The 27,928-nt window shown below is 44.2% G+C and overlaps 2 protein-coding genes across 3 annotated transcripts in view; both read left to right on the plus strand.

Moving 5' to 3' along the window:
- Positions 1–4,516: 4,516 nt before the first annotated feature.
- LOC133110662 (vesicle-associated membrane protein 3-like) lies at positions 4,517–16,725 on the plus strand. The gene is made up of 5 exons (XM_061220912.1): positions 4,517–4,616; positions 10,967–11,054; positions 13,270–13,428; positions 13,957–14,008; positions 15,093–16,725. Coding segments are annotated over exons 1-5 (318 nt in total). The 5' UTR covers positions 4,517–4,614; the 3' UTR covers positions 15,110–16,725.
- A 977-nt stretch (positions 16,726–17,702) lies between these two features.
- Positions 17,703–27,928, plus strand: part of per3 (period circadian clock 3) — a 25,148-nt gene continuing 14,922 nt past the window's right edge. For both annotated transcript variants that reach the window (XM_061219162.1, XM_061219163.1), the window contains exons 1-8: positions 17,703–18,011; positions 20,857–21,353; positions 23,322–23,479; positions 25,131–25,249; positions 25,837–26,038; positions 26,707–26,758; positions 27,057–27,199; positions 27,775–27,853. In XM_061219162.1, the coding sequence (XP_061075146.1) occupies positions 21,010–21,353; positions 23,322–23,479; positions 25,131–25,249; positions 25,837–26,038; positions 26,707–26,758; positions 27,057–27,199; positions 27,775–27,853 (1,097 nt within the window). In that variant the 5' untranslated portion in view covers positions 17,703–18,011; positions 20,857–21,009. The remainder of the gene's footprint in view (positions 18,012–20,856; positions 21,354–23,321; positions 23,480–25,130; positions 25,250–25,836; positions 26,039–26,706; positions 26,759–27,056; positions 27,200–27,774; positions 27,854–27,928) is intronic.

Here is a 27,928-nt window from a genome sequence, read left to right on the forward strand (position 1 = left end):
TGATTATACAACTTTATGGTGAGGTGGAGTCTTCACTGACCAAGGCTGCTATCTATCCAAGCCAGGTCTACTATGTGCTATTCCGTATCAAAAGGCAAAAGCAACACTGCATAGAAATGATTGGCCCTGGTCTACTAAACAACAGTAAGATGTTGAAGTGTGTGAATGAGCTTATTCAGGTTTAGGGTGGGGAGACAGCTGTGATTTGAGAGTACAGGGGGATGGTTAACACCTAGAGATGGCTTAAAGTACATAGACACCTCAAACAGGTGTGATGGAGTGTTGCCCAAACCTTTTGAGGGGGAATGCCAAAATAGTTTATCAAAGAAGTGTGTTTTGCATTGTTAGCAGTGACAGCACAGTTTTGAATGAATTTTTATCTCCTGAGGAAGCCTGGCGAAGGTGCGTGCGTTTCTCCAGTCCGTTTGGTTTCTGTTCCGTAGACGGTCTCTGTGCACTGCTGCCTGTCTGTTTCCAGAAGCTTCCGTGGGGGAATTTCTGGACGTGATTATTTTGTGTCTGTTGGTTCTGTTTCTGCTGCAGAGACTTGCTATGTAAACCTTTTATTCGGCGTTTATGTAGAAAGTGCCTAACCATATCCTGAAAAACAACAAGCCAATGTCAGGAGCATGGAACATGTTAAAAAAAAAAGGACAAAAAACGTAGAAAACCTGGTCGATTGCAAACACCGCTTCTGTCAAAAGTGTGGCTGCACTAGAAGAGAAAAGTGCTGTCGGAATTGTTTTAAAGGCTTGCCATAATGCCAGGAACAAGGGGGAAAAGGTCTGTTCTAAACCCTTTTCAAACAATCCTTTTGAGGTTTTAATTAGACTGTTAATTTGTCAGTTGTCTTGACAGTTATTATCAGTAAAACTCCCAAAATGACACATTATTCCACAGATTCTAGGATGTCACGCGTTTGCCAATATACCAGAGGCCTCACTCTCCTGTTGGAACCTGCCTGCTCTAACCATGAGGATCACAGGACTGCCTAATTACTCCAGTGACTATTGTCTTGCATTCATCAAACTGGTTGAGGTTGTCAGCCATTGCACTGCTGTGGGGATGGAGATGGTCTTATACGCTTGCATGGGTAACATAGATAACTGGGTGTCTGAACAGTGCCCAAAGCATGCCTATTTTTCTAGTACTGGTAGTCAGATAGACTTGTAAAAGACGTATTGTTCTGTGCAGCAGAAAACGTCGGTTTAATGTTTTGCAGAACTCGAGTGATACAAGAGAGCCTCTTAAATGCAAGGCGAACAAGGAACGTAATCAAAAAAAATGAATGATATAGCTATTGTCAGTATTCTTTGACCATGTTTCTGGGGGCAGCATGAATCTTTTATTCATAGATTTATTAATTTTTCATTCATTTGGTCCATATGGTGTTCTTCCAAAAACCTTGAAACACAGCAAATTGATCCGATACGTTCCGGAAATCCCAACGGCAAGCATTGCACTACGCACCACTCGCACACCTGTACAGTAAGGACTCTCAGCCTCTCTACGCACGGATTCGACGGAGGAGAAATTTCACGTACGGTTCTTAGAGCTTAGGGAACAGTTCACCTCCCTTTTATATTTTTACTCAGGGTGCCAAAATGGAGAGGGGGGGGGGGGGGAGTGGAGCGGGCGGGGGTACGTGGAGCTCAAAATCACAGTGAGGTGGGATTCCTATAGAAATCCCTGAGCACAGTTTAACATTACTCTGTAGGTCCTCTCAAATGCAGTGGTCCCCAGCTGGACAATGAGTAGGAGTGTCTCGTCTGTAAATTGCAGCGCTCTTTCATATCATGAGCTAGCTTCCTTCAATGTAAGATGGAAGCAAAGAAAACAGCGTTTTTACCACCACAATGTCCAATGCACTTACTCCATCGCCACGTTCGGTTTCCTCATATGGGAAGTTGGACTGTTGTTGAAAATCAGATTCGCAGTTTTACAGACGGACGGCATGTTGAAAGAGAGAGGGAGGTCTTTTGGTGCTTGGACAGATGGAGCCATTGTGTCCGAATCACTTAACGATAAATTAATCTCACATGATGTTGGTAGATTCTTGGTGCGGTATGCAAGCTAGCTAACATGCACGTCATCTTTGCTCTTTCTCATCTCTCTTTTCCCTCGTGTAATAATTTCATGCTGGGTTTTTTTCTGCAATACAGTGCGTACTCCACTGATTAGTCCAGAAGCCTCACGTGACACATTTGGGCTAATAACCAATGAGTGCGCTTTGTAATGTAAAGGAAAGACCAGTGTGGCCAATCAGAAAGACCTGCCGCCCCTCCTCTTCCTGTGTTACACCCTAACACAAAAACAGCTGGCAGGTCAGGATCGCAGGGCATAAGACACATTTTAAAAGGCTTTCCACTTATTGACACAGAGCAATAAACATTTTTTTTTCCTTTTATTAAGTGGAGATCTTTAGATCTAATGCAGACAAATATACAATTTGAAACAAGTAGTTGACTTCCTCTTATGCAAATGCCAGAATGCAAGACGGGCGTTCAGTAGTTTATGGACAGTGATAACATGACCCCTGACCTAACTGCACGTTTTCATCATATCCAAATGAAGGAAAAAAAAAAAAAACAGGCCCTGCTTTTTTTAATGAGGTAATGGGCCCCCAACACTTTGCATGAAAAACTAGTGATAGACCTCTCCTTTTCCTCTCCTCTCTTCCTGTCTTTCTCTCTGTCTTTCCCAACTGTATCCTTCCTTCCTCACTCCTATGAGTTTCCTCATTTTCTGTTCTCCCGATCTGTCTTGCTCTCTCTCTCTCGCCCTCTCTTTTGTAAGTTTTATTTTTTGTAATAGTGCATGTAAAAGCGTCTGAATCGTTGGAGATGTTTAAAATAAAAAATAAAAAAATTCAGCTGCTGAAGCCATGCAAAACGTTTTGAATTGCCCTTAAAATATGGAAAATGTTTTCTGAATGCTTTATATTCTTTCTGCTGTAAAATAATAATAAAAACAGAAAAAATAATTTGCTTTGTGGAGTTGTTTTCTTATTTAACACTGGACTACTTTTTTAATTGCATATTCATGACAGAAAGGAGAGCAGTGTCATACACAGCATGTGTTAGGAGCAGAACTCAATTACGCAGTTCAAATACATTTCTACACTTCACTGAGCTTTTCTGGTATATTGGAACCTATGAAATCCACTCAAATCCCTGCCTTCTGGCCTTCTTGGTTGGCCTAATTGCAGATTTGAATCCAAAACAATTACATCATTGACCCAGATCAGCTAAAGGGTGGGGTTTGTCTCCCTCTCACTTGAACCATCATTCAGAATGAGTTTCAGAATGAACGGTAAAATGGTGAACTAAAACGTACATCCCTTGCTTAAGTAATACACAAGCATGAGAATATTGCACTACCACTCTAAGAAGTGCCCCTCTGTCTGGAAATGAATACCAACCTTTCCAGGGAGACCTATATTACAACTGGAGGGTCAGATTTGGTCGGCAGTGCACGGCATGGTCTTTTCTCAGCCTTCTCAGCCTCAGTCTCTTTATCAGTTTACTGCCTAAAGTCTGCCTGTGCCAACTGAGTTTCATGGGAAATGTAGTTCTCTGACAGCACTGCAGTGATAGCAAAGCTGAGCTGGAGGACTACAGAACGAAAAGGAGAGGCTGCTGGGAAACACTGGAGAAGAATTCTGTCAGACTGCACACTGTACGAACTGATAAAGAACCCGTGCAACGATGGGACTGTACAAATATAACTGGGCACATCCAAACTGGAATAAAGAGAATAATTCATTTTAAATGTTGTGTATGTGTGAAAGACTTAATGCTGAAGTGCATACATATCAGCTAGTTTCTTAGTCTTCCAGAGCTTTAAAAATGGACAGATAATATATTTAAGATATTTGACCACTGAAAGACAAACCTTTCACTTCCGATAAGTTTTATTCCATAAATTTCTATCATCGCATTTGAGGTTACACATGGTGTCCTTGAAGACTTTTGTTTGATTACATAATTATCTTTGCACGGTAATTTACAACTGGAGAAAATACTCGTCCTATTTATATTCATAAATAATAGGATTCATTATCAGAAGGGATTAAAAACAATACTCCATATAACGAAATGCATCTCAGAACAGTGAGTTAGGTTCAATTATATCCATTGTAGACGAACACGACAACTTTTAAAGCTTAATTTTAAGTAGGGTTTGGTTAGTCACATGTTTATCTCGAGTAGCTTTGTTCCTGACCTTCACTTCATAGGCTAAAAATTTATCAGCAGGGTAAACCCTGTTTTATAGTAGAGGACACTAATTTGATTACGCTTTCATTTCCCTTATTCGATCCCTCAAGTATTCATTAATTAAGTTTGATCAGAAATTCACATATTTCTAATTATTTGAGATAAATGTCAGCTATCTGTTACAAATACAAATCTTAGGTGCTTTAACGTTACTTATTTGTTATATTTCACTTGAAGGCATGGACCATTTTCACCGTAATTAAACTCGTGGTCTTTTCATTTGGCGTACTGTTCCTTTAAATTGTTTCACCGAAAGTTTGCGAGCTAGCACTACCTGTTACGGTTGTCGTACTCCAACCAACCCAGTAGTTTTTTTTATCCTGATTGCTAGCAAAGCATGTAAGTATTGTCTTTTTTTGCAAATTACGCTGTCGGTTTAATGCAAGTTATTTTACTAGCTAGGGGCAAATGTGGTTGTTGAAGTGTAGCTTTAATTTTATTCCAGCTTTATTGTGATCTTATGTCGGTGGGTTCGCTAGTTATCGCTGTAGCTAGCAAAATGGTGCATTTCGGGGATCGTGCGTCGGTAGCAATGTCGGTAGCAGACTGTGGTGAAGGCTAGGCCCTCTTTTACTTTTATTTAGCTAATAATCTAGGCGACTACCTTAGTTTGTTTTGATGTGCCAGTGTTTCAATAAATTAACTATATCAAGCTATTCTGACGACGTTCGGTAGATTTGTGATAATGCAATCTATACTGTCGTTAGCAGGTACCGAAAAGCCTTGGAAACTGGAAGTTAACTTTGCCACAATCGTAATTTACACTTGTTATTGGCTAACTGCTAACTAGCTAGCCATGTTAAGTTTCACTAACGGGAAAAAAGTACATTCGGTGAAGCGCTCGGCAGTCAGCTAAGTTGTCTAGCTAGCTCATGAAATAAGACTTCATCGTAAACCAGGATTGTTTGTATATGAAAACGGTTAAAAGTGCAACTTTACCGGGATTGAGAAATTATGTTTTCCACATCACATGTACGGTGTTAAAATGAAGTGTCAATTGATGACCAGCTCTAGTTAGCTAGTTAGTTAGCTAAGTGTTCCCGAGATGCTGGTTATTGAACAAGTTGACGAATCCATCTATTTCGATCATGTTATAGCTAACTAAAACACAAGTAACTTGTCGCTTTACATAGCTAAACCGCAACATAAATTGGTGGCGTTGCTTTGCTAATTTACTGGGCGTATTTCAAGTGACGGAATTTCTAAATTGGCAGTAACTAACTTGCATATAGACCACACTGCAGTCTAAATCTCATGAGCTGAGTGTAACGTTACTCATATTTTGCAATGAGGATTTAATTTCAAGTCCGACGATGTATAGACCGTTTAATCGCGTATTTCCCCCGCACCCACTGAATAATGTGAAATGTATTTAGCAATGTACAGTATGATACAGTACAAAACATTGTCACTAAAATATAAAAGAGGCCTATATGAATATATATTTAAATATAAGAAATGTATTTGAGTATAGATCGGCATATGTTGCCATATTTTAAATGTATGCCAATAAATTTGAAATGCATGACGCTATATTTCCCCCCGTAGTGGCAGAAATGTAGGCCATAATAAAAGGTTAATAGCGAGCGAAGCAGGATTTATGTTAATATTATGATAAATAAAGGCTGTATTGTCCTCAACTGCGATCTGATAAAGATGGGGGACTTTAGTGATTGTGTTCATGGGATGTTGTGTCCACACATGAACAGGAGGCCCATTCGGTTTGTTTTGGAGTGCATTGTGATGGGCAAGAAATAAGTCAAGCTGTGGAAACCCACGGGTTTCGGTAGCTTATGTACCACATCTGTGCTGGTTCTCTATAATCATTTTGTGTGTGTGTGTGTGTGTGTCACAAGCGGATACACCCTCTTAATCACGTTATTGTGACTGCAAACGCTCAACCTTCAACTGCTTAATCCAGGCAGCATTTCTCCAATACAGAGGCATTGCATTCAAAAGCAAAATGATTTATGTGTGAACCAGGAGTTTGTTGCAGGCTCCCATGACAAGCATTTTACTTCTACACTAGTGTTTTTGTGTTGTTTACAGTGTATTACACGCACATTACACCCATTACCCATTACTTAATTATTTTGTTGATTAGCCTTCAGTTTGTACCTGTGTAATGTGCATCATATCATGTTGGAAAACCAGCAGGAACCGCAGAATCAAATCTATTAATGTATTGTTATAATGGTGCATAATTCTGATGCTGTTCAGTGGGAACTTTCAATCCTTTGAAAGGAGTGTTTTTCAGTCAGAAAATTTATAATTTGACGGTTTCTCATCGATCAATGTTGGAGATGTTTTGGACCCAGTATTAAATTACTGTGGTTTTATTGTGTTCCCTTACAAAGTAAAACACATGAAGGCATACAACTGAGGATATATTGCCACAAGAATGTTTTCTTCAGTGAAGTGAATGTTGCATACAGTTAGATGGTGGATTCTGGAAATTGTATTCTGTACTGATAGAATATTCAAATGTCAAGGTTGATGACCTGAAATGCCAAAATGGATTGTTACATTTGTGCCTGTGACGAGGGCTGTTGCATCCAGCTGACTGTGTTCGGTGGAATTGGTTTTCCGATGCGTGAAACGAGGCAGTTGTTTCAATTCCCAAGTTGGCCACAGCCGTCGTTCCCTTGAGCGCGGTACTTAACCCGAATCGCTGTGATAAATACCCAGTTGAATTGTGGTATAGCGTGCGAAAGGAACGTCACTCTGGATCTGCTGAAAGCAGTGCCTAAAATGTAACGTATAGAATTAAATTCAAGGTTAAATAAAAATAAATAAATAAAGGCGGCCTTTCAGAAATAGAACGTGGGCTGCTGGTTACAGCCTATATATTTTACATACTGTTCTAGCCGGGGCTGAATCATACGTCTGACTGACTCGCATATTCAGGGCAACGTGCATTTGTACAGTTAATTTTGTAACCCATTTAAACTGTGGAATTCTTGCTGGAGAAATTGAGGCATGGCCACGTACTCAAGGGCTCAACAATAGAGCATCCCCAGGGACCGGCACCCAGGAGGACGCTGTGCTAACTGCCATTCCATAGTGCACCCTCGTCTGCAGCAGGACTATTAACCCAGAAACTAGTCATTTCTACATTATTTCATGTGTGTTTGTGTGTATGTATGTGTGTATTTATATATAATATATTATATATATATTTATTTTTTGACGAAAGTTGAAGCCTTGGGGTAGGATGTACATCCTGTTTCACATCAGGGTGCACACATCTCTTTCTTGTTGTTCACAGGTGTATTTTGTCAGTTTGAGTGTCTGTTATCGGTGCAATAGATAAGCAAAATTAAGCTGTTCACCCAAAATTACATTTACATTTACATTTTAGTCATTTGGCAGACGCTTTTAATCCAAAGCGACTTACAAGTGCATAGGTTCTACCATAAGTCAGAGCATCACATCCAGAAACTAGCAAAATACACAGGAAATGCTGTTCTAAACATAGTTGTCATCAGAAGTGCATTACATTTTTTTTTTTCTGGGGGGGGGGGGTTAGAGACAAGGATAGGGATATCAGAAAGGAGGGGCAGGGGAAATCAGGAGGGAGGACTAAGGTAGAGTTTGAAAAGGTGGGTTTTGAGTCTTCGTCGAAATAGGGGGAGGGATTCTGCTGTTCTGACAGTGGTAGGCAAGTCATTCCACCACTGAGAAACCAGAACGGAAAACAGGCGTGAACGTACAGCTCGACCGCCAGGTGCACGTAGAGAGGGAACCGTAAGGCGACCAGAGCTGGCAGACCGGAGTGGTCTAGCTGGGGAGTAGGGAGTGATCAGGGATTGTATGTAAGGTAATGTGTAAAATGTGTTCAAGGTCAGTGTTTCTGTCACCATTTTAATAAGTGCTTAAAGCAGAAGTAGGTTGTTGTAGGTAGGGAATGGGCTACTGATATCGCAGATGGTGCAACTTCCGCCACAGTAGCGACTTGAGTGAGGTGAAAGGGGAACACAGGGGGCCCTGCAGACCTCTTGGCCTGGAATCTCTCTACTGTCAGTGATAAAGCAAACATGACATGCTTGTGTCCTGCCAGGAGTCTCCCTGGTTCTGAGTCACGAGGTGTGGAATTTTGGGGCTGCCTGCCTCATAGGTGAAATGCAAACTGAAAAATGATGACACAGCGCGTTCGGTCCCGTGCTCTCGTCCGAATCATTCTCCTGCCTGCTAACCTGCTTCCATTTTAACCCTTTAAGGTCCACTGAATGTTCTAGTGCTGATGTCACAGTCACCACTGGCAGCTGAAAGGGATGTTCTGGTTCTGGAACACTGACATTTAAAAATAGAAAAAGCCTAGTCTTGGAGGCTTAAGGAGAGTCTTGTGTTTTCCGTTAACTGCAGGTGCAATGGCGTTTAGGGTTTATCGAATGGATCGAGTGCTGTGTGGTCTTATCTGTTCAAACCCGGTGTTACTCACTGGCTGGGTGAGATTAATGCTTTGACTCTTCCGCTGTTCTAGTGGTTGCAGTATTGTTTTTTTGTCTTCAACCTTGAAACAATCACTGACCTGGTCTGAATTTAAGTATTTAAAGCCTGGCTTTGGAAGAATATGTTCTACAAATAACCTTTTAAATTCATGATAAGGGTCCCCTTTTTAAACTTGATGTTCTTGGCTTTGGATAACTGTTGCCTTCTGTGAATTGTGCCTTATCTAACCTGTGTTCTATAGCTGTTCCAATGAACTTTGGTATGGATTTATTGTAAATTGCTTTGGATTAAATGAAATGTATGGTCTCCCCTGGATTCCTTCCAGCCTGGATGGGGGTTCCTGGATGAGGAAAGGTTAGACCCCCTGATGTAAAGGTATCTACGGTTTAGAGGAGAGTAACACCCAGGGAAAGTGTGTGGGTGGACACATCCCACATTTATTCACAGGTCTTCTGGGGCTCAGTGGTTAGATTTGTGCTTTAGACATCCGGCTAAAAAATTGTGCTTATTGACTTATTCATGAACTTTTAAATTAATTATAATTTGAAATTAGATGCACATGTTATGTGATTATAACTGAGCGTAATTAATCGAAGAACAATCCTGAGGTGACAATCCTCTGCATGAAGACCTCTGTGGCATTAGACACCTGGTCAAATCCTTCACTGCCTCAGCACTGCCCTCTGCTGGCCGACTCACATATTGCAAAATGGAGAGGTGTGAAGGACTGCACACTGGTAAAATTGACTTTGATCCAAAGCGCTTTACAAGTAATGCCTCTCATTCACCCATTCACACGCTCACTCATCCATTCACACACTCACTCGCACATCAACAGTTATATGCTGCCATGCAAGGGAGCAGTTGGGGTTAGGTGTCTTACTCTGGGACGCTTCGACACACACAAATGTGTTTAAATAAAAAATGCAGTTTGTTCAAACAGGCAAAGTAGCAGACCTTGATGACACACTTGACTGAAACATTAGTTTTCTGTGAATAAACTGCATTTTTGCTGTAGTTTCCTTTCTGATTGTTTCCGTTTTTGTGCCAGGGTCGTTCATATCTCTCTCTCTCTTGCTGTTTGTGCTTAACCCTTGCTTCTCGTTTCACAGTTCCAGAGACGTAAATCACGATAAGGGCACAAACTTTTCTCATAAATTCTTATAGTATTGCAAATGAATTTCTGAATTTTTTTTCTCCCATATGAATTGTAAAGTGAAATTGTGGAGAGTTATCTGCTGGAATATGACTCTAACACTTCATTAGGTTATACCAGGGGTCTGTGACCCTGGTCCTGGAGAGCCACCGGCTCTGCTGCTTTTCACTGTTACTCTGCCATTAGAGCATTGATCACACCGTTAACTCGCCTCGCCTGGTTATCTGGGTCTCAACGGGGTGCTGATTTTAGGGTGGAAACAGAACCCAGCACACCCTGCAGCTCTCCAGGACCAGAGTTGCTGATCCTTGGGTTATACACTCAGTGAGCACTTTATTTGGTAGACCTGTACACCAGCCTATTAATACAAGTATTTAATCAGCCAATCGTGGAGCAGCAACTAAATGAATAACCATGAATGGTCAAGAGGTTCCGCTGTTTTTCCAAACCAAATGTCAGAATGGGGAAGAAATGTGATCTCAGTGACTTTGACCATTGAATGATTGTTGAGTATCTCAGAAACTGCTGATCTCCTGGGATTTGCACACACATCAGCCTCTAGAGTTTGCAGGGAATGATGCAAAAAAGCAAAAACATCCAGTGAGCAATGTGCAATGAGTCTGCATTTTGGTTGGACAGTAGATTGACTTCCATTCAGAATTATTTGGGTACATTACTCATAGTGATTGTGTGTGATGTAGTTCTCTCTTAGACCACCAGGTGGTGCATCGTTATGACGGGCCTAACTACAATGTACTCCATAATGTATGGATACCTATAACTGTATTAACCGACTGAATACTGCTGTTGAAGTATTCTCTTTGATTATTATATTTGGTTTATTTATTTATTTTTAATTAATATAGGGGTTCCCAATTCTTTTTTTTGTTTGGTTTTTTTTTTTTAAACCTAATTATGGCACAGTTTAATCAAACCCATGTTGGGCGATTAAACCCCATAGACACTCCCATGAAGATGCTCTAGAAATATGTTTTCATGCCCAAGCACTTTTTCCCCTTGCTTCTCCTTTTGTATTGTAGTGTAAATCATTGACTCTGAGCTCTGTGCGTTTGATTGGCAGGTCGACCCCCACTCCAGAAGGTTCCGGGCCCGCGGGCGTGGCCGGTAACAACCGCAAGCTGCAGCAGACACAGGCGCAGGTGGACGAGGTAAGCCCCCTCCTCCTCCTCCTCCTCCTCCCTGGGGTCTCGCAGGGAGGGGGCTGCATCTTCCGCCCCCTCAGCCGGAGCTCCAGCAATGAGTCACACTCTCACCCATGTGTCTGACGGTAAGGAGCACCTTGTTATATAACTCTGTGCCCCTCCCCTTCTCAACGCAAATCCACTCCTTTCTCTCCAGGAAGTCAGGCTTCAGAGGACACAATAAACACAGTCTATAGGCCGCCTGTGCCCGGAAATGCTGTGTGTTCACTGTCTTTCTCTCAGTCTTCCTCTCTGCGTACGCGCTGTAGAGTCGGCTGTTTCCGGTTGTACCGGCCTATAAGAGACCAGAGCAGTGAAAGGATATTTAGACCAACAGTTATAATTTTGAGACTGGCGGTTGAGTGGTAGCATTTCTCCAGTGGGTGACACTGTGTGTGCTGTGAGGGGTGTGACTCACACCACTCTAACCTTTATGTGGTTGTTGTGTTCCAGCCTGCATTCAGAACAGCTTACCTCACACAACCTGCCACACTCCCCAGGTTTGGGTGGGGCAGGTTTAGGGCGGGGCCAGTGGCAGGTAGGCACCAGCGACACAGACCTCTGTCCTGTCGTACGAAAGGAAACCGAGGAAGCTTATAGGCTCCCGGACCGTTATGTAATGATCTCCGTGGTTACGCAACCGCCCGCATGGGGCCCTGCACACCACCAACAGGGCGGGCTCCGCGATAGACACGCTCTTAAAGGGCCAGCACAGGCCCCACAGGGGAGGTCCCACACTCCTGCCTTTACTCTGCATGCCGGGGCTTATTTATTTTTATTTAATCCTTTATTTCACTGAGGAGGCCCACTGAGAACATGTTCTGGCTTTTTCAAGGATGCCCTGGGAGAAATGCCAGCAGAGAGAGAGAGAGAGAATAGATAAAGCCCCTGTAGCAGTTTTGGGTTAAGGACATTGGGTTCAGTTCTTCCTTTTTCCATTTTGGGACCCAACTTCATTTCCAGATGCAAGTCAGCACCCCTATTTGCCCAGCAGGGGCTTGAGCCATGAAGCAGCACCCAACAGGGGCAAATAGGGGGAGACGGGAACTGCTACATAAACTCAAAAATTGTTCTGAGGTGAACATTTGCACACAGATTGAAAGGTCAGAGAGAACACCTACGCACATCAGAACTATCGTGAGATCGTGAGACCGTCAGAGAGAACCGTCCCTGTGGGTCCGGCAGCTTTCCTGGGACTGGGGGACAGGCTGTGTTCAAAACCGCATACTAGCATACTACTCAAATACTACTACTAAATTTCAGGCAGATTTTTATTGAAACGTAGTACAAGTAGTGTAGGAGCCATTTAGGCCTACATGCTAGTTTTGTTTATTCCATAATATTAATTTTGAATTCTTAATAATATTGATTGGTTTGATTTGATTATGATCATATTTGCTTTATTTTGACTTATTTATGTTGTTATTGCCTCCTTGTTTTCGAATTGATATGCAGAATATATAAGAACAGGAAACGTGCCTGCTGGGAGCAAATTGGTTTTTCAACGGCAGTAGGAATGGCTGATGCTTATTGCAAATGTATTTTTAGAGGCAATAAATTAACGTTTATTTAAAACGCGCATGACTCCTTTTTGTTATGGAACTGTTTGTTGGGACCTCCGACTCGCCCAAGTAGAGGCGATTTGGATCCGTTAAGACACCTCTTCAAGTAGTATGCTAGTATGCATAGTGAACGTGGATAAGGTTCTGGAGCACAGACACACACACACACACACACACACACGCTCCTCTCTCTCTGTCCCAGGTGGTGGGCATCATGCGGGTGAACGTGGATAAGGTTCTGGAGCACAGACACACACACACACACACACACACACACACACACACACACGCTCCTCTCTTTCTGTCCCAGGTGGTGGGCATCATGCGGGTGAACGTGGATAAGGTTCTGGAGCACAGACACACACACACACACACACACACACACGCTCCTCTCTCTCTGTCCCAGGTGGTGGGCATCATGCGGGTGAACGTGGATAAGGTTCTGGAGCACAGACACACACACACACACACACACACACACACACACACACACACACACTCCTCTCTTTCTGTCCCAGGTGGTGGGCATCATGCGGGTGAACGTGGATAAGGTTCTGGAGCACAGACACACACACACACACACACACACACACACACACGCTCCTCTCTCTCTGTCCCAGGTGGTGGGCATCATGCGGGTGAACGTGGATAAGGTTCTGGAGCGGGACCAGAAGCTCTCAGAGCTGGATGACCGGGCGGACGCCCTCCAGGCCGGAGCCTCGCAGTTCGAGACCAACGCCGCCAAGCTGAAGAGGAAGTTCTGGTGGAAGAACATGAAGGTGAAGCTGTCAGCAGCCCCCCCCCCCCCCCCCCCCCCCCCCCCATATCGCTGCGGCAGCTCCAATAATGCTTTTCTAATCGCGGAAACGGGAAAACGCCTTTCAGACTGCTCAGCAAAGCCCACAATTAACGCTGTGCTCACCACAGCCAATGAGAGGCTGTTATTCATATGCAGGATGTGTGCAGTGGGATGGGTGTAGTAACACTTACAACTGAGAAAAACACCTTAAAGCTTATAGAGATGCTTATCTTTCTCAGTTGTTTTTAATATTATTTCAGTTTTCTTCCCTGACTTTGATGAGCCTAGACATTTACTGCGTGCGATGAAGGATATTTTACAGAAGCTGCTGACAGCCTGCTGGCTTTCAAAGGCAGATGTCGGCCATTTTAGGTGTTTAAAACAAAGAACTCCAATTTCCAGTAACTCCAAAGCTGCTTGCACAGTGATGTTGTACCTCCAGAGCCTGCTGTTTTATGGTGGCTGAAAGCCTGGCTCATTCTCTGACATGGTGCTCTGTTTCCTGCAGATGTGGGGCATTTTGATAGCTGTCTTCCTCATCATCATCATCATCATCGTCAGTAAGTATCGGGCACATCCCATGGTTACCCGCTTCAAGGAAAGGGTGGCCTATCAGATCAGGAACTTGGCCTGTCATACGGTGTATCTACTTTACTGTTTTTACTCATGAGATTGTTATCTTTGTCCTTGCTAGTTTGATAGGACTTGATAAAATTCAGTACATGCCAAACCTAAAAAAAATAGATAAAGGTTGCATCTTGGTTTAACATCTTGGTGCGGTTTGTGTCCGGGCCAAAGAGTAATGATCATTGCCCTTCCAAGAGTGAACAGCAAGTCTGTTAAGAAGTATATTTGATTTTCACTGCCAATTTCTGTTCAGGGTAGGGTTTCTCCAGTCTGGAGGGCCTACCAACAGCCAATAAAAAGGATTCATTCATTTTTACATTTACATTTTAGTCGTTTGGCAGACGCTTTTAATCCAAAGCGATTTACAAGTGCATAGGTTCTTCCAAAGGTTAAAGCATCAAATCCATAACTCGTAAAATACACATGAAGGGCTGTTCTAAACAAAAATACAGTCATCGTAAGTGCTATTTATTTTATTTTATTTTTTGTATTTTATAGTATTTTTTTTGTAGCATGCAGTATTGTAATGTGCTAGTAGTCAGTATCCTGTAGAACCACCCCAAAAAGGACAAATCCCACAACACTCCTACCTCTCCCAAACTCAGCATTTGTAATGTATGCCAGTGGCAGTGTACTTCCTAACAATCAGTGTTCGTAGAAACAAATTGCATGATTGGTTATTTAGCTGGTGCTTTTACCAAAGTGACTTTGAGTTGATTAGATTAAGCAGGGGACAATCTACCCTGGAGCAATTTGGACCTTGCTCAAGGGCCCAACAGCTGTGCAGATCTTATCGTGGCTACATCGGGGCTTGAACCACCAACCTTCCGGGTCCCAGTTATGTACCTTAGCCATGTAGGATTGTCCCTTCTTTAGTTTAATCGATTGTAAGTAGCGTTGGATAAAAGCGTCAGCTAAATAACACATTTATTAATTATTTGACACATTTTGGTCAGGTATTTTAGTAAACTGACTAAAATGGTGTGCCCCTTTAACCTTGTTTCCTTGTTGGTTTAGTTTGGGCTAACTCCTAAAGCGGGATTGAAGAGACGATAGAAGAAAAAGGCAGCGGATGAGGAGATGGTGATGAACTTGCTTCCAGCACTAAATTGTTGTAACCTGCTGAGTTCCATTGCATTTGTTTTTGTAAAATATACTGAACAAGGTTTTTTTTTTTTTTGGTTTTTTTGTGTGTGTGTTTATTAATTATTGATTTGAGTAGCCTGGCTGGACAAGAAAGACAAGTGCCTGACTTTTTTTTCTTTCTTTCTTTTTTTTCTTTTGCCCCCTCTATCTTCCTCTTCCTTGCACAATAATTTATTTGAGTCACTCTGTATACATCCTGCATACAGGTTCAACAGCACCAAGAAATTCTGTCTGTTATTGCTGAAGAAAGAAATCTCTCAATACCTTATGATCTCTCTATCAATATGATTTCCATACTACCTTTTAATTTATTTTATATGTTCAGGCATGCAATATTTTTTTAAATGATAATATAATAGCTGCTCTTTACAAAATGGTTGATTAGAGAAAAAAGAAAAGTAAATTTTTGGCTGATAGAAGTATATAGTGGTTGTAATTAAGTGCAGAATTTAATGCTTGGGTATTTATTTCTAAATTACCCTCCCAAACCTCAGCACTAATCAGGTAAAGTCTGGTGTTCCCACAACAGAAATGTGCGTATTATGTTCATGTTTTAGGCAGTAGCAGATTGTGAGTTTGACAAGATTACAGATAGATTTTAGAAACACTTTTCAGGAAGTGTTACCAAAAAGAATTCTTCTAACACCATTTACTGCAGTTTGTTTCCTGGATTTAAGTAGAGCCAGTTCTTTGAGTCAGGCCATTGTGTCCATGTGAATGTTGTAAGGATTGAAGTCAAATGTGTGGTGCACTAGCTGCCTTGTGATTTATAAATGCTTTCTTCACTCACGCCTCAAATACACAACAAAAGCACAAGAACTCAGCCCGCCTCTGTGAAAAACATGGCTGCCAAAGTCAACCACTTTTCAGGGCCCTTGACCAATCCATAGTGCCTTGCAAGTCCCATGAGGCAAAAGCAGAGAAGGTGACTGGAGATGGTGCCAGACTATTTGAAAGCCCTGCATTTTTAAAAAGCCTGCCAATTGTGGCTCTGAAATTATATATCTGTTAAACCGTACTGCTCATTTTTATCAGGAGAAAATTGCTCTCTACTACTAAAAGCAAAGATTGGTTCAAAGCAGAGCTCTGCCGCCTAGTATCGGCGACGCTCCATTTTTCAGTCAGGAAGGAAAGGCGGTTGGGTGGTCATAACGGAAGCTTGTCCATGAACAAAATGTCCAAATCGGCGCACTTGCCTATAATTGAGTTACAACGTGTATACTCGATAGTAGACAGCTGCGCTGATTCGAACATGGCCAAAGTTGCAAGTAAATCAAGGGAATAACACGTAGTGTTCCTATCAAGATCGCTGGGCATTGATCATTGGAATTTCAAATATCAGAGGTTCAGTCTGTATGTTCAAGTGCCAAACCTGTCTGATTTTAGACCTCCTTTGAATGTGTGTATATTACAAACAAGTGCAATTATTTTACATTGTTTCCTGAAAGCTGTTGAGCTTTCGGTTTGCTTGTACTGTTGCTTAATAAAACTGATTTAATACGTTCGTGTGTGTGCATGAGGTGTCAAAAATGTTTTTATGGCTGATCAGTCAAGCATTTTATTTTTATGTATGGCTTGTGTGTGTTCTTGTTGCTATTCAGATGGGATCCATTGCACTGGTTCAGAGAAGAGCTTGCTCGTCGATAATTACTCTACCACCTTAAAACGGTGTAATGTGCTTATATCAAATACTAAATTTGCACTTCCAGCAGAAACGGTACTGCCACGATGCCTAAACTGGTAGTGATGGAACACGTGTTTATTTTCAGTTCTATAAAGTGTTTAATCTCCTTAACTTCCTCCCCCAACACAAAAAAGGGTTTCCACATGGGGGGCCCAGGTAGTGTGTTTTTATGGATTCATTTTCAAATGTACACGAGTGTATCCAAAACTTTATATGTATTGTCAATACATTTAGTTTTGAAAAAACATGATTCCCAATGAAAAAATAGTTTTCAGTCATGAAAATAATTTAATTCAGATTGATGAATATAGGAAGCCAATTATTACAAATACTGCATTGTATATCCAGCTAATATAAAATAATTTAGAGAATGATTTTAAGCTTAGCCCGAATGGAGTACTCAAACACTGAAATAGCTAGAATTTTGAAAAAACGTGTTTAAAAAAAAAAACAGCTAGTCTTCAAATGGTTAACTAAAGAAACTCGTGTGGATTAATGTGCACAGTTGCAGAGTAAGGCTCACACACCTCCCGTCTCTCACCTCGTGAACTACTTTCTTTTTCTTTTCTTTTTTTTCGTCCGATGACATCACCCTCCCCTGCCAGCTTCGTGTCTAGCTTTCAGCTGTTGCGTAACATGGGAGTACACGTGATACGAACAGAGGCTTGGAGTAACAGAGAGGTGGAGACAATGACGAAACTCGCAACGTCCAATCAACACACACCTGGGCGCCGAGACTTGGCCAATGGGACTACGGGGCGTGGTTTACAAAGCCTGCACTCACGTTGCACTGTGTGTTGGAACCGCTGATTGAGAAAATACCATCTCAGGAGAAATTAGGGCAACGGAAGAATAATAGTTACTGTAGGCAACTTGCATTTTAAAGAGAGTTTCCACGTACTCCCGCGGTGGTCTTTGGATATAACTCACCTTATACGACGTTGAATTGTCATCAGGATATTTTTTCAGTGGATGAAACGGAAAAAGCGGGACTGTAGGCAACGAAAATCTTGGCTAAGTTCACTAGCAGCTAGATAATATTATCAAGCTAACAAGCTAGTTAGACCATATATTGAGTCACTTTTGTTTCTACAACTATTCATAAGGTAAGAATAAATTATTATTTTGTTCTTCAATTGAATGTGGTATTTACTCGTGAAACTTGGTGGGAGTTGGCTTGAAGCCATTAGTTTAGTGCTGAAAGTTAGCTGTGTGCTGAATGTTTACGGGAAGGCTAGCTGTACGGCCAACCGTGTCTTGCAGTTCTTTCAGTGTTAGCGATATACTTCATTGCTCATCAATGTTAAATATGTAAAGTTGTGTAGGTAACGTTAAGTTTACCTCGGATATTCTCAATATTGCTCCATTGCGCATCATATACTTAGCCAGGACGAACATTTTCTTAAAACATTTTCATGCAACAACCGTACGGGACCCGTGTTTGTACATGTGCGAACTGTTAACTGTTGGACACGCCACCTGGATGTTCTCCAACAACCTCGTTTTTAGGGAAACTCACATGTAACAAAGCGTTTACATGTTCAGTTGCTTGCAAAGCATATTGGATACATAAAGTTGCTTTAGAATTTTAACTTGTTATTATTATAGCTACTGCTAGGAAGCTTGCTATGATCTGAGCTGTTTTATCTCTGAACTAGCCGAGTTTGCTATGTTAAAGTCTCTGTTATTGTACTGTGATTTTGAGATGACTCGCTAGCTACCTGACACTAAGTAGTTCAGAGAGTGTGACTGCGGTCTCGCATAGCTGCATTGTATTATACAGGGAGCTGTTCAATTAAAATGCTTTATTGGTATGATATATTTCAAAATGCATATTGCATATTCAAATGCATATTGCACAACAACAAGAACAACAATCAATCATCAATCATACTAACAATTAAAGTGATCACTCTGAATGACTCTTCTACTTCTCGACGAAATTGCATTGGGGGTGGGCAGTGCCTCAGCAAACGTATTCATATGATGATTGAGAGGAAGGTGATCAACCTGTTTGAGTAGTCTGCCCAGGATAAATGTACGGAATAATGTTCAAACAGACATTAGCGAATGAAGCCAGTTGTTCTTAGTTTTTATTACTGTTTTTGCAATTGTGAAGTAAAATTTTGCATGGAATTGTTTACATTTATTGTAGGTATTTAGTCAACGTCTGGCATGTGATGCATTGTTCATCTGTATTTACGCACCTTTAACCACATTAACGAAAAGGCTTTCGTATTAGATCGAATCAAGAGGAGAAAGTATTTTTACAGAAATTGCAAACGATAGCCTAATGCCGGTTTGACTTGTCCAGAGTCGTGTTTACACAGGATGTGGAATTATGTCACTTCGGGATGCTCCCGATTAGGCGGCATTTGCGGAATTTTGAAAATTGAGGCTTTTAACTGAACACTTTCGCCGCTCGAGCGCTTGAATAGATACGCAGCTCGTCACCGCTGCCTCACTCATTTAATGAATGAGATTACTGCTCGACTCGGTTCAGTCCTAAAGCCACACTGGGCTTAAAGCCTACGCCGCTCCCTTATCAAACTCCAAGCATTATTGATATCTTGGTTGCTCGGTGAAGCCGAGTTGAGAAGGCTTGTGGCCCTGTGTCTGATGCCGCGGTCAGGGAGGTCAGAAATACTAAATTAGAATCCTGAATGGACGACGTAATTTATCGGTCGATATCTCGTGTTCGATACACTGTCTACATTTAGTTAGTTTGGGAAAATTAATAGTACAAATCTGGATTTAGGTTTATTAGCTTCATAAAAGCACTCCTACTAGACGTTAAGTCACTTGAGGATAATTCCCATTATAATGACCTGTGGTGACACGGTTGAGTTGGATAAATATTGTTCCTGTCAAGTTGAGCACATATTGTACCTGCCTGGTTAGGTAAATATTGGTTACATGACTGCCATCAACATCCCTATCAAGGAACATTCACTGATGAAGGTGGTATGCCAATGCATGTGAATCTTTTAGCAGTATCTTTAAAAAAAAGTGTAGATCTTTTTTTAATGTAGTTTCTGAATTAATTCTTTACCCAATTATACTATGGCAAGTTGACATTTCTATTTAAAAATGGTTCTTCCATTTCGTGGCAACTGTTATCACAGCTAATACAAAATGTTCTCACAATGTTACTGGAATGTTTGGTCAATGTTATAACATTGACACAAGGTTGCAGCAAGATTGTGAGTGTTTGTGTTAGCTGGGAGTATATTGGAGCCTTTTTTCAGAATGCCTGTAATCCAGGTTAAGGCTGATATTTTAGTGTACAATGCTATGCCTGTTATCAAGGCTGTCAGTGTAGTGTACTAGCCGATCCTGTTTTGAAGAGTGTACATACCTGAATGCCAGAACTGGATAAAGCAACACAATGAACTGGCAGAGAATGTCTATTGGTCTATTGGTCAGCATGCAGATGGCTGCCGTTTCTTTCACGATAACGGCGCAGGTTCAGAGTGAGCCTTGAGAGTGGTCCAGGAATAGATGAGCCTATTATGCAATGTACCTGTGGTTGCTCCCAGGTTGTCGTCGTCTTGTGCTTTAATAACGTTGCAAGGTTGTGTCTGCTTTGAAGGCCATTTCTCTGCTTTTCTGAGTGTGTGTTGCTGGGTGAGTCATTGAGTGAGCAGCAGCATGCTCACACAGTGGCACTCTGTTACCGTGGCGCTCTGTAAGAAGAAGAAGATACGTTATTGAACCCCGGGGGGTAATTTGTCCTCTGCATTTTGCCCACCCTAGTTACTTAGGAGCAGTGGGCAGCCACAGGACAGTGCCCAGGGAGCAATGTGGGGTTAAGGGCCTTGCTCAAGGGCCCAACAGCTGTGCAGATCTTATCATGGCTACACCAACCATCCAGGTCCCAGTCCTGTACCTTAGCCACTTTGCTAGAAGCTTCCTAACCCCTTGTGTCTCCGGTTTGTTTTTGTTCTGCAGGCCCCTACGGGGATAACGTCTGCCTGAGCGGCGCCACGCTAAACCGACAGCATGCACAGCACTGGCTATCAATGGCACTGTTTGCAGAGGGGCTTTGCTGAGGTGTGAGAGTTCTGCGCAGAGAGAGAGAACTGATCTGAGTCCGAGGGGTTGATGGCGGATATGCCTGGGAGCGGCTCGTTTCCGGAGGGAGAGGAAGATGCTGCTACCACTTCCGGGTCACGGGAGGCCGAGGGGTCAGCGGAGCGTGACGCCGGAGAGCCGGGCCCCGGGGCCGGGTCGGGCTCGGGCGAAGACGAGGAGGCGGAGGGGGAGGATAGAGGGGGCCCGCGCCCCTGCGGGACAGGGGGAGGCGCAGGAGGCCAGGGGAGCAGCGAGGAGCCCTGCGGGGGGGAGCAGGGTCAGGACGACGTGGACATGAGCAGCACCCACGGCTCCTCCAGCGGCCGCTCCTCCTCCATCTCCGCGTCCGCCAGCACCTCCACCAGCTCCAAGAGGTACCCAGCATGCCTTTCGCCTGCGTTTAGATCGACCGTACCCTGTGTCTCTATGCCTGTGTTCCAAACCGCATACTAGCATACTGCGCGTACTCCACTTCAGGCTCATTTTCATTGAAACGTAGTATGAGTGGTGTTCCAAGTATGCCGTTTTGAACACGGCCGATGCCTTTCACTGCCGTTTGTTTTCAAATACTGTACGTCTTACTATTTTCCCAAGTTACTGTTATGCCCAGTCTGTCTTTTAATTGTAATTTTAATTGTAGCGCTGCTTTATTTATCTTGGGAGTTTGTGTCACGGCCATGCTGTGCTTACGCACATCTGTGCCGAAGGTCGTCGGTATGAAGGGAACAGGAAATAATTTAAACTTGTTGCGCGTCAAGCAATTTTATTCGCAGCGCGTCGCCAAAATGAATAGCGACGGCAGAGAGAGAGCCATCTGCCGCTGAGCGATGGCCTCTGATTGGCTGTGAGGTGACACACCAGATGACATTGTGGTGAACGCTATCAGCTGTCGGGTCTTATGTAAGAGGCCAACTGCAGCCTGTAACACGGGCGCTTCTCTGAGCCCCTGATTGGTTGGCTCTCCTGCAGTCCGCAGTCAGGGCTTTGGGAGAAGGCGGGGCAGCTTGCAGGGGGGCATGGGGAGGTGGATGTCCCGCGGCGGGGGTGGCGGGGGGGTTTCTGGGCCGTGCACTGATCAGATGTGTGGTTCCAAAATATATGAGGGTGGTTCCTAATACTGTCTGTGTGTGTGTGTCTGTCTGTGTGTGTGTGTCTGTGAAAGTCTGTGTTTGCTGGGTTTTTCCTGCCCTGAAATGAGTCTTTGGGCCAGGCTTCATTTGGTTCAGTTGCCCCACCACCCCCCAGCCCCAGTCCGCAATTGAAAATATATATTGAATATCATCAATCGGCAATGTCAATATTAGGCCATATGACCCGGCACTCATCCACTGTTATCCGACTGGTTAGAAATGCCGTCCAGCTAGCATTAAGGTATGGCATGACCTGCTCTATCACTTTGAGTCGTTTTCACCCAGACGCACATTTAGTATTTAACATTTCCAGCAAAATGTGCTTCATTAAATCATAATTGTGTTTTTGAGAAAAGGGCTCATCATTTTTATTGTCCGTATCTGATTTGACAAAAATGACGTTTATCTACCAACGAGCTGTTGCAGCCTCGACTCCAAACGATAGAATGCATTTCCTTTTCATAAGGATTATGGAATTATTATACAGTAAATGCTGGCATCGTTGATTAAAGAACACAAGGGGGTGTGTTCTGCCTTTGCTATCTCCCGATTGGGTGTAAACGCCAACAGGCCAAGCGTATCTGTGTGACACAGAAGCCCCTGTGTGTGCTGTCCTTCTGTTGTGCTGGTGTTCTCTTTGCATTTCTTATCAGAGGGCTGCATGGTCCTGCCAAGTAAATAATATTCTAATTATAGTTTTAATTATCTGTTTTCCCTTTTCTGCTTTGCTGCTCTCAAATCTTGCTTTGGCACATACCACAGATTTCTTTGTGCTGGAAAAACACGAACGCGTGTGTGTGTGTGTGTGTGTGTGTGTGTGTGTGTGTGTGTTTTATAATTTTATCGGTTTGTCGAAAGTGTAATACTACTAAAAGACACATCATACTACTACAATGCTATAAAAACAGTTTTTGTTTGTTTTTGTCCTCCTTTCTGGACCAACTCTTGAGAACTTTAAGACCTCTGTTAAGGGGGTACGGGTTATGAAGCCCCTTTCCTCATAGTTACACAGCTCCATGCTTTAACAGAGTTTGAGGGCTCTCTCCTCATAGTTACACAGCTCCATGCTTTAACAGAGTTTGAGGGCTCTCTCCTCATAGTTACGCAGCTCCATGCTGTAGCTCAGTTTGAGGGCTCTCTCCTCATAGTTACACAGCTCCATGCTGTAGCTGAGGTCATGGCGGGCTCTAAAACGGCGGCTCTTCTCCACAGCGAGCAGCAGGGTCGGGAGAGGCGGCAGGAGCACAGGGAGATGCTGGAGACGGTGCAGGAGATGAAGAAGAGGCTGCCATCGGAGAAGAGGAGCCGCAGCAAGGCCAGCACGGTGGAGGCCCTCAACTACGCGCTCAACTGCGTCAAACAGGTGCAGGGTGAGTCCCCCCCGCTGTGCTAAACCACACCTTCCTGTGAGATCTCCACCAGCAGTGCCCAGTCAGGTGCTCTGGAGGACTGAGAGCAGGCAGGTTTCCGTTGCAACCAGTCACAACACCAGCTGGTTTCACTGATTAGTTTCGTCCTCTCTGGTCGAAGGTGTGTTAATCAGTGAGATCAGCCAGTGTAGCGATTGGTTGGAATTTAATCCTGCGTACTCTCCAGGCCACATGATTGGGCACCCTTGACCTAGACCAATCAAAGGAGAGCATGCAGAGTGTTATTTTTGTACACTGTATTTTACCGTGTTACTTGGGCGACGCATTGGGTGTGGCTAATGTAGTGATGAGTATTGTCATTTCTGTCCGTCATGGAATATCTGTTGTACTCCTCCTGGGATGGTGGTTATGGAATGGAGTATGCCAACTTCAGAAGCCGCAGGAATTATGCTTTGCATATGTTATGTATCATTTTTTGCCAGAAGCACATAACTTAATTTATATATGACAGCCCAGGGCCCTGGAGGACCGGGAGAGAGCCAGATAATTCATTATGTAATTCATCCAGCCACATCCAGGCTTCTCCAGACACAAGCTAGCCCCCCCTCCCTGTTTCTGGTCCTTTCCATTACCTGATGTTTCCATGACAACCCCCAAAGGGCAGGCAACACTTTTCTTGTCCCTTGTAAAATTGCAGGAAGCCGAAACCTTTCGCTTCAATTGAAAACAATTGTGGAGAGCTCGCTTCCATCCTGTTAATGTGCCTTTACTATTTTTCCACCTTGATTTTGAAAAGGCCAAATCTGAAATGTATGAATATAGCCAAGCATTAAAAGGGAAAGGTCAGGTAAATCAGGTCTGGAGCACAATTGTGACTGGCTTCTTCTGGTTTTTCTTTTTTTACCTGGAAAAAGCCCAACAAAGAAAAGAAACTTGTTTAAGGTTAAAACCTTTTTTAAATGTGAGTGTGAGTACATTTGAAAGAAACTTTGTCGGCCATGTGACCTGTGTATTTATGTCAGTCTGTAGTTTATCAAAATGTCTTTTCACTTAGATTTAAACTTTCAGGGTAAAATGTTCAGCCCCATCTGAGCGGTTGTGGCTGATTGTATTCCAGTGACATTTGATGTGTGACGATGTAAATCATGTGAAGATGTCTTAGGCCGGTAGCTTCAGTACGTTTTATGTTTGACGCTGTGTGGAGTCACAAGCGTGCGATGCAGCACTTTCATTCAAAACGACTCCAGAAGAGCTTTCAGCAAGTCAGAGTCATGTTTTGTGGATTGGACACAATTCAATATTATTATTCACTTTTTTCTAAGTGGCAGAACCATTTGCGTCAGAGTTTTGAAGTGAATACACAAACACAAGTAGCTTCTCTCTTTCTCTCTGTCATCTGTCTGTCTGTCTATCACTCTTTCTATCTCCCCCCCTCTTCTATCTCCCACCTTCCTCTCTCTCTCTCTCTCTCTCTCTCTCTCTCTGTCTCTGTCTCTGTCTCTGTCTCTGTCTCTCTCTCTCTCTCTCTCTCTCTTTCTTTCTCTCACTCGTGGTTTGTTTGATTGTGTCTGGTTGACTATGATACTGGCTGTATGCATTGTACATTAAAAGTTATTGCTAAAACTCAATGCATCTCTGGTGCCCCCTGTAGCTAACAGCGAGTACTACAAGCTGCTGATGGGCAATGGGCAGGAGGAGAGGAAGGAGGCTATGGTCTGCCCCCTGGAGGAGCTGGAGAGCATTACCTCGGAACACACCCTGAAAAACACGGTACTTCTTTCACCATGACTACTCCTGCCATTCCTTAATTTTAACCAACATTTAATGTTCAGGCAATTTAATATTCCACTCAAGATGTTAAGCGTAATTAAAATCTCATTTAGAGATGGATGAGCTGGTAGTAATACTCAGATGGGAAATTTCTGGGCCAATTATTTTTTATGGTGGTATGGTCACGTCTCCTAATTCGGTAACAGATGCCAGCATACTGGGATATCTATCCAACAACGTGCCAGACGGCTGTATAAAGGGAACTGGGCTTGTCATTGAGGTTGCAGGTTTGATTACCAGCTGGGACCCTTTACGCAGCAAGCTACCTTACCCTCAGTTAACACCCCGCGCAATACCCGGCTGCATAAACGGACTGTGTACGAAGAGTGTCAGCTGTCTACGTTTCTCTGGGCAAAAGATAATTTGCTAAGTGCCTAGAACGTAGGTCATGACGTTTGACATGAACACTGGCACTAATGCTGATGACCAGCTTGTGCTTCTGCGTTCAGTGCTGGGAAACTGGACAGTGAAGTGGTTCTGGGATTGAAAATGAGTGTGACCCCCCTCCCCCGTGCGTCTGTTGACAGGACACGTTCGTGGTGGTGTTCTCCCTGAGCAGCAGCCGGGTGCTGTTCGCCTCCGAGCAGGCCTCCTACATCCTCAACTGCAAGCGCAAGGCCCTGCAGGCCGCCAAGTTCGTGGAGCTGCTGTTCCACCAGGACGTCAACGCCTTCTACTCCCACACGGCCCAGCCTCACCTGCCCCCCTGGAGCACGAGCTCCGACAGCGGTGAGACGGGACGCCGGTGTGGGGGAGGACTGGGGTGGGGCCCTCACTGTGGGGAAGGACTGGGGTGGGGCCCTCGCTGTGGGGGAGGACTGGGGTGGGGCCCTCGCTGTGGGGGAGGACTGGGGTGGGGCCCTCGCTGTGGGGGAGGACTGGGGTGGGGCCCTCGCTGTGGGGGAGGACTGGGGTGGGGCCCTAGCTGTGGGGGAGGACTGGGGTGTGGCCCTCGCTGTGGGGGAGGACTGGGGTGGGGCCCTCACTGTGGGGGAGGACTGGGGTGGGGCCCTCACTGTGGGGGAGGACTGGGGTGGGGCCCTCACTGTGGGGAAGGACTGGGGTGGGGCCCTCGCTGTGGGGGAGGACTGGGGTGGGGCCCTCGCTGTGGGGGAGGACTGGGGTGGGGCCCTCGCTGTGGGGGAGGACTGGGGTGGGGCCCTCGCTGTGGGGAAGGACTGGGGTGGGGCCCTCGCTGTGGGGGAGGACTGGGGTGGGGCCCTCGCTGTGGGGAAGGACTGGGGTGGGGCCCTCGCTGTGGACTGTGGGTGCAGCAAGGGGGTGTTCTAGGCCAGCTCCTCTTTTGGGGCTGTAGCTTTACAAACGCAGTTACGGGAAAGAATCTCCGGAATGTGGCAGCTTGGATCTTAACGCCGTCTTTATGCTTTCTCTCGTAGCGGCCATCTTGTTCCAGTGCGCCCAGGTGAAGTCCTTCTTCTGCCGGATCAGGTCAGTTTCGCTTTTTACGTGTCCAGAGTTTCTGGTTCCTGGTATAGACCCTGAGTGTGTTTTGTGACATAAAGATGCATGGTCTGGTTAGGGCTGAGTAAAACTTGTTTAATTTGTGACAGAAGGCAAATAGGGAGCCTTCATTTCTACATTTCTACATTCAATACATTTTTATGTTAGATGCTACACCCAGTGAACTTAAAGCACTTTATACGAAGCCTATCAAAAACATGAATATTGTTCTGGCTGTGTCAGAGAAACGGCTGTGATGTGAACGGGAGTGTGTTGGCCTCTGCAGGGGAGGGAAGGACCGGGACGGGGAGATGCGCTACAACCCATTTCGCCTCACGCCCTACCTGCTGAAGGTGCAGGGGGCGGAGGGGGAGGAGGAGCTCCCCTGCTGCCTGGCGCTGGCCGAGCGAATCATCTCCGGATACGAAGGTAGGCCGCAAAACAGCCTTTCATCTCTCTTCCTGGTCTTGTTGGGCGATGGCGCTTACTTGCGCCAATGCCGTTGGCTCCAGTGTCGGTCCCTTTCAGTGTAGCTCAGTGGTAACAATGCGGTAAAAATGCCAAGTCAATATTTTTATACAATACAAAGTCAATCGTGTAGTCACAATCTGTTTTGTTTTTGGTTAATGTCTCCTTTTGTGCCGTGTTAAGTTATTTGGACAAACATAGAAACTTGAACTGCTTGAATCAGGGGCACCATGTGTCACTGCTGAGTGACTGTCTCTCTTTGTGGATGAGCTACACTTGTGTGTGTGTGTGTGTGTGTGTGTGTGTGTGTGTCACTGCTGAGTGACTGTCTCTCTTTGTGGATGAGCTACACAGTGTGGATGAGCTACACTTGGTGGACTTCATGTCTATACAGTGTAAAGGCTTCGCGATTCCCGTCTCTGTATCCCAATTGTACAACATGAGGCGCCTGAAATTCCTCTGTGATCTCAGCGCTGTCCACAAGCCCTCGGTGATGTAGCAGGCCCCTCTACAGCCTGTGGTTTGTGTCCCTCCAGCCCCGCGGATCCCCATGGACAAGCGCATCTTCACCACCACCCACTCCCCCGGCTGCGTCTTCCTGGAGGTGGATGAGCGGTGAGTGTGTGACGGCTGGGTCCCCGTGTCCGCCGTGTTTCTTTCTCAAACTGCCGCTTTAACAGCTGCAGTCCT

Source organism: Conger conger, chromosome 14, assembly GCF_963514075.1.
Source record: "Conger conger chromosome 14, fConCon1.1, whole genome shotgun sequence".
Lineage (NCBI taxonomy): Eukaryota > Metazoa > Chordata > Actinopteri > Anguilliformes > Congridae > Conger > Conger conger.

Bases quoted from the DNA above. Each gene is read 5' to 3' on its own strand.
- LOC133110662 (XM_061220912.1), top strand. The intron at 11,055-13,269 runs GTAAGCCCCCTC...TCTCTGTCCCAG, and splicing joins CACAGGCGCAGGTGGACGAG to GTGGTGGGCATCATGCGGGT. The intron at 13,429-13,956 runs GTGAAGCTGTCA...TGTTTCCTGCAG, and splicing joins TCTGGTGGAAGAACATGAAG to ATGTGGGGCATTTTGATAGC.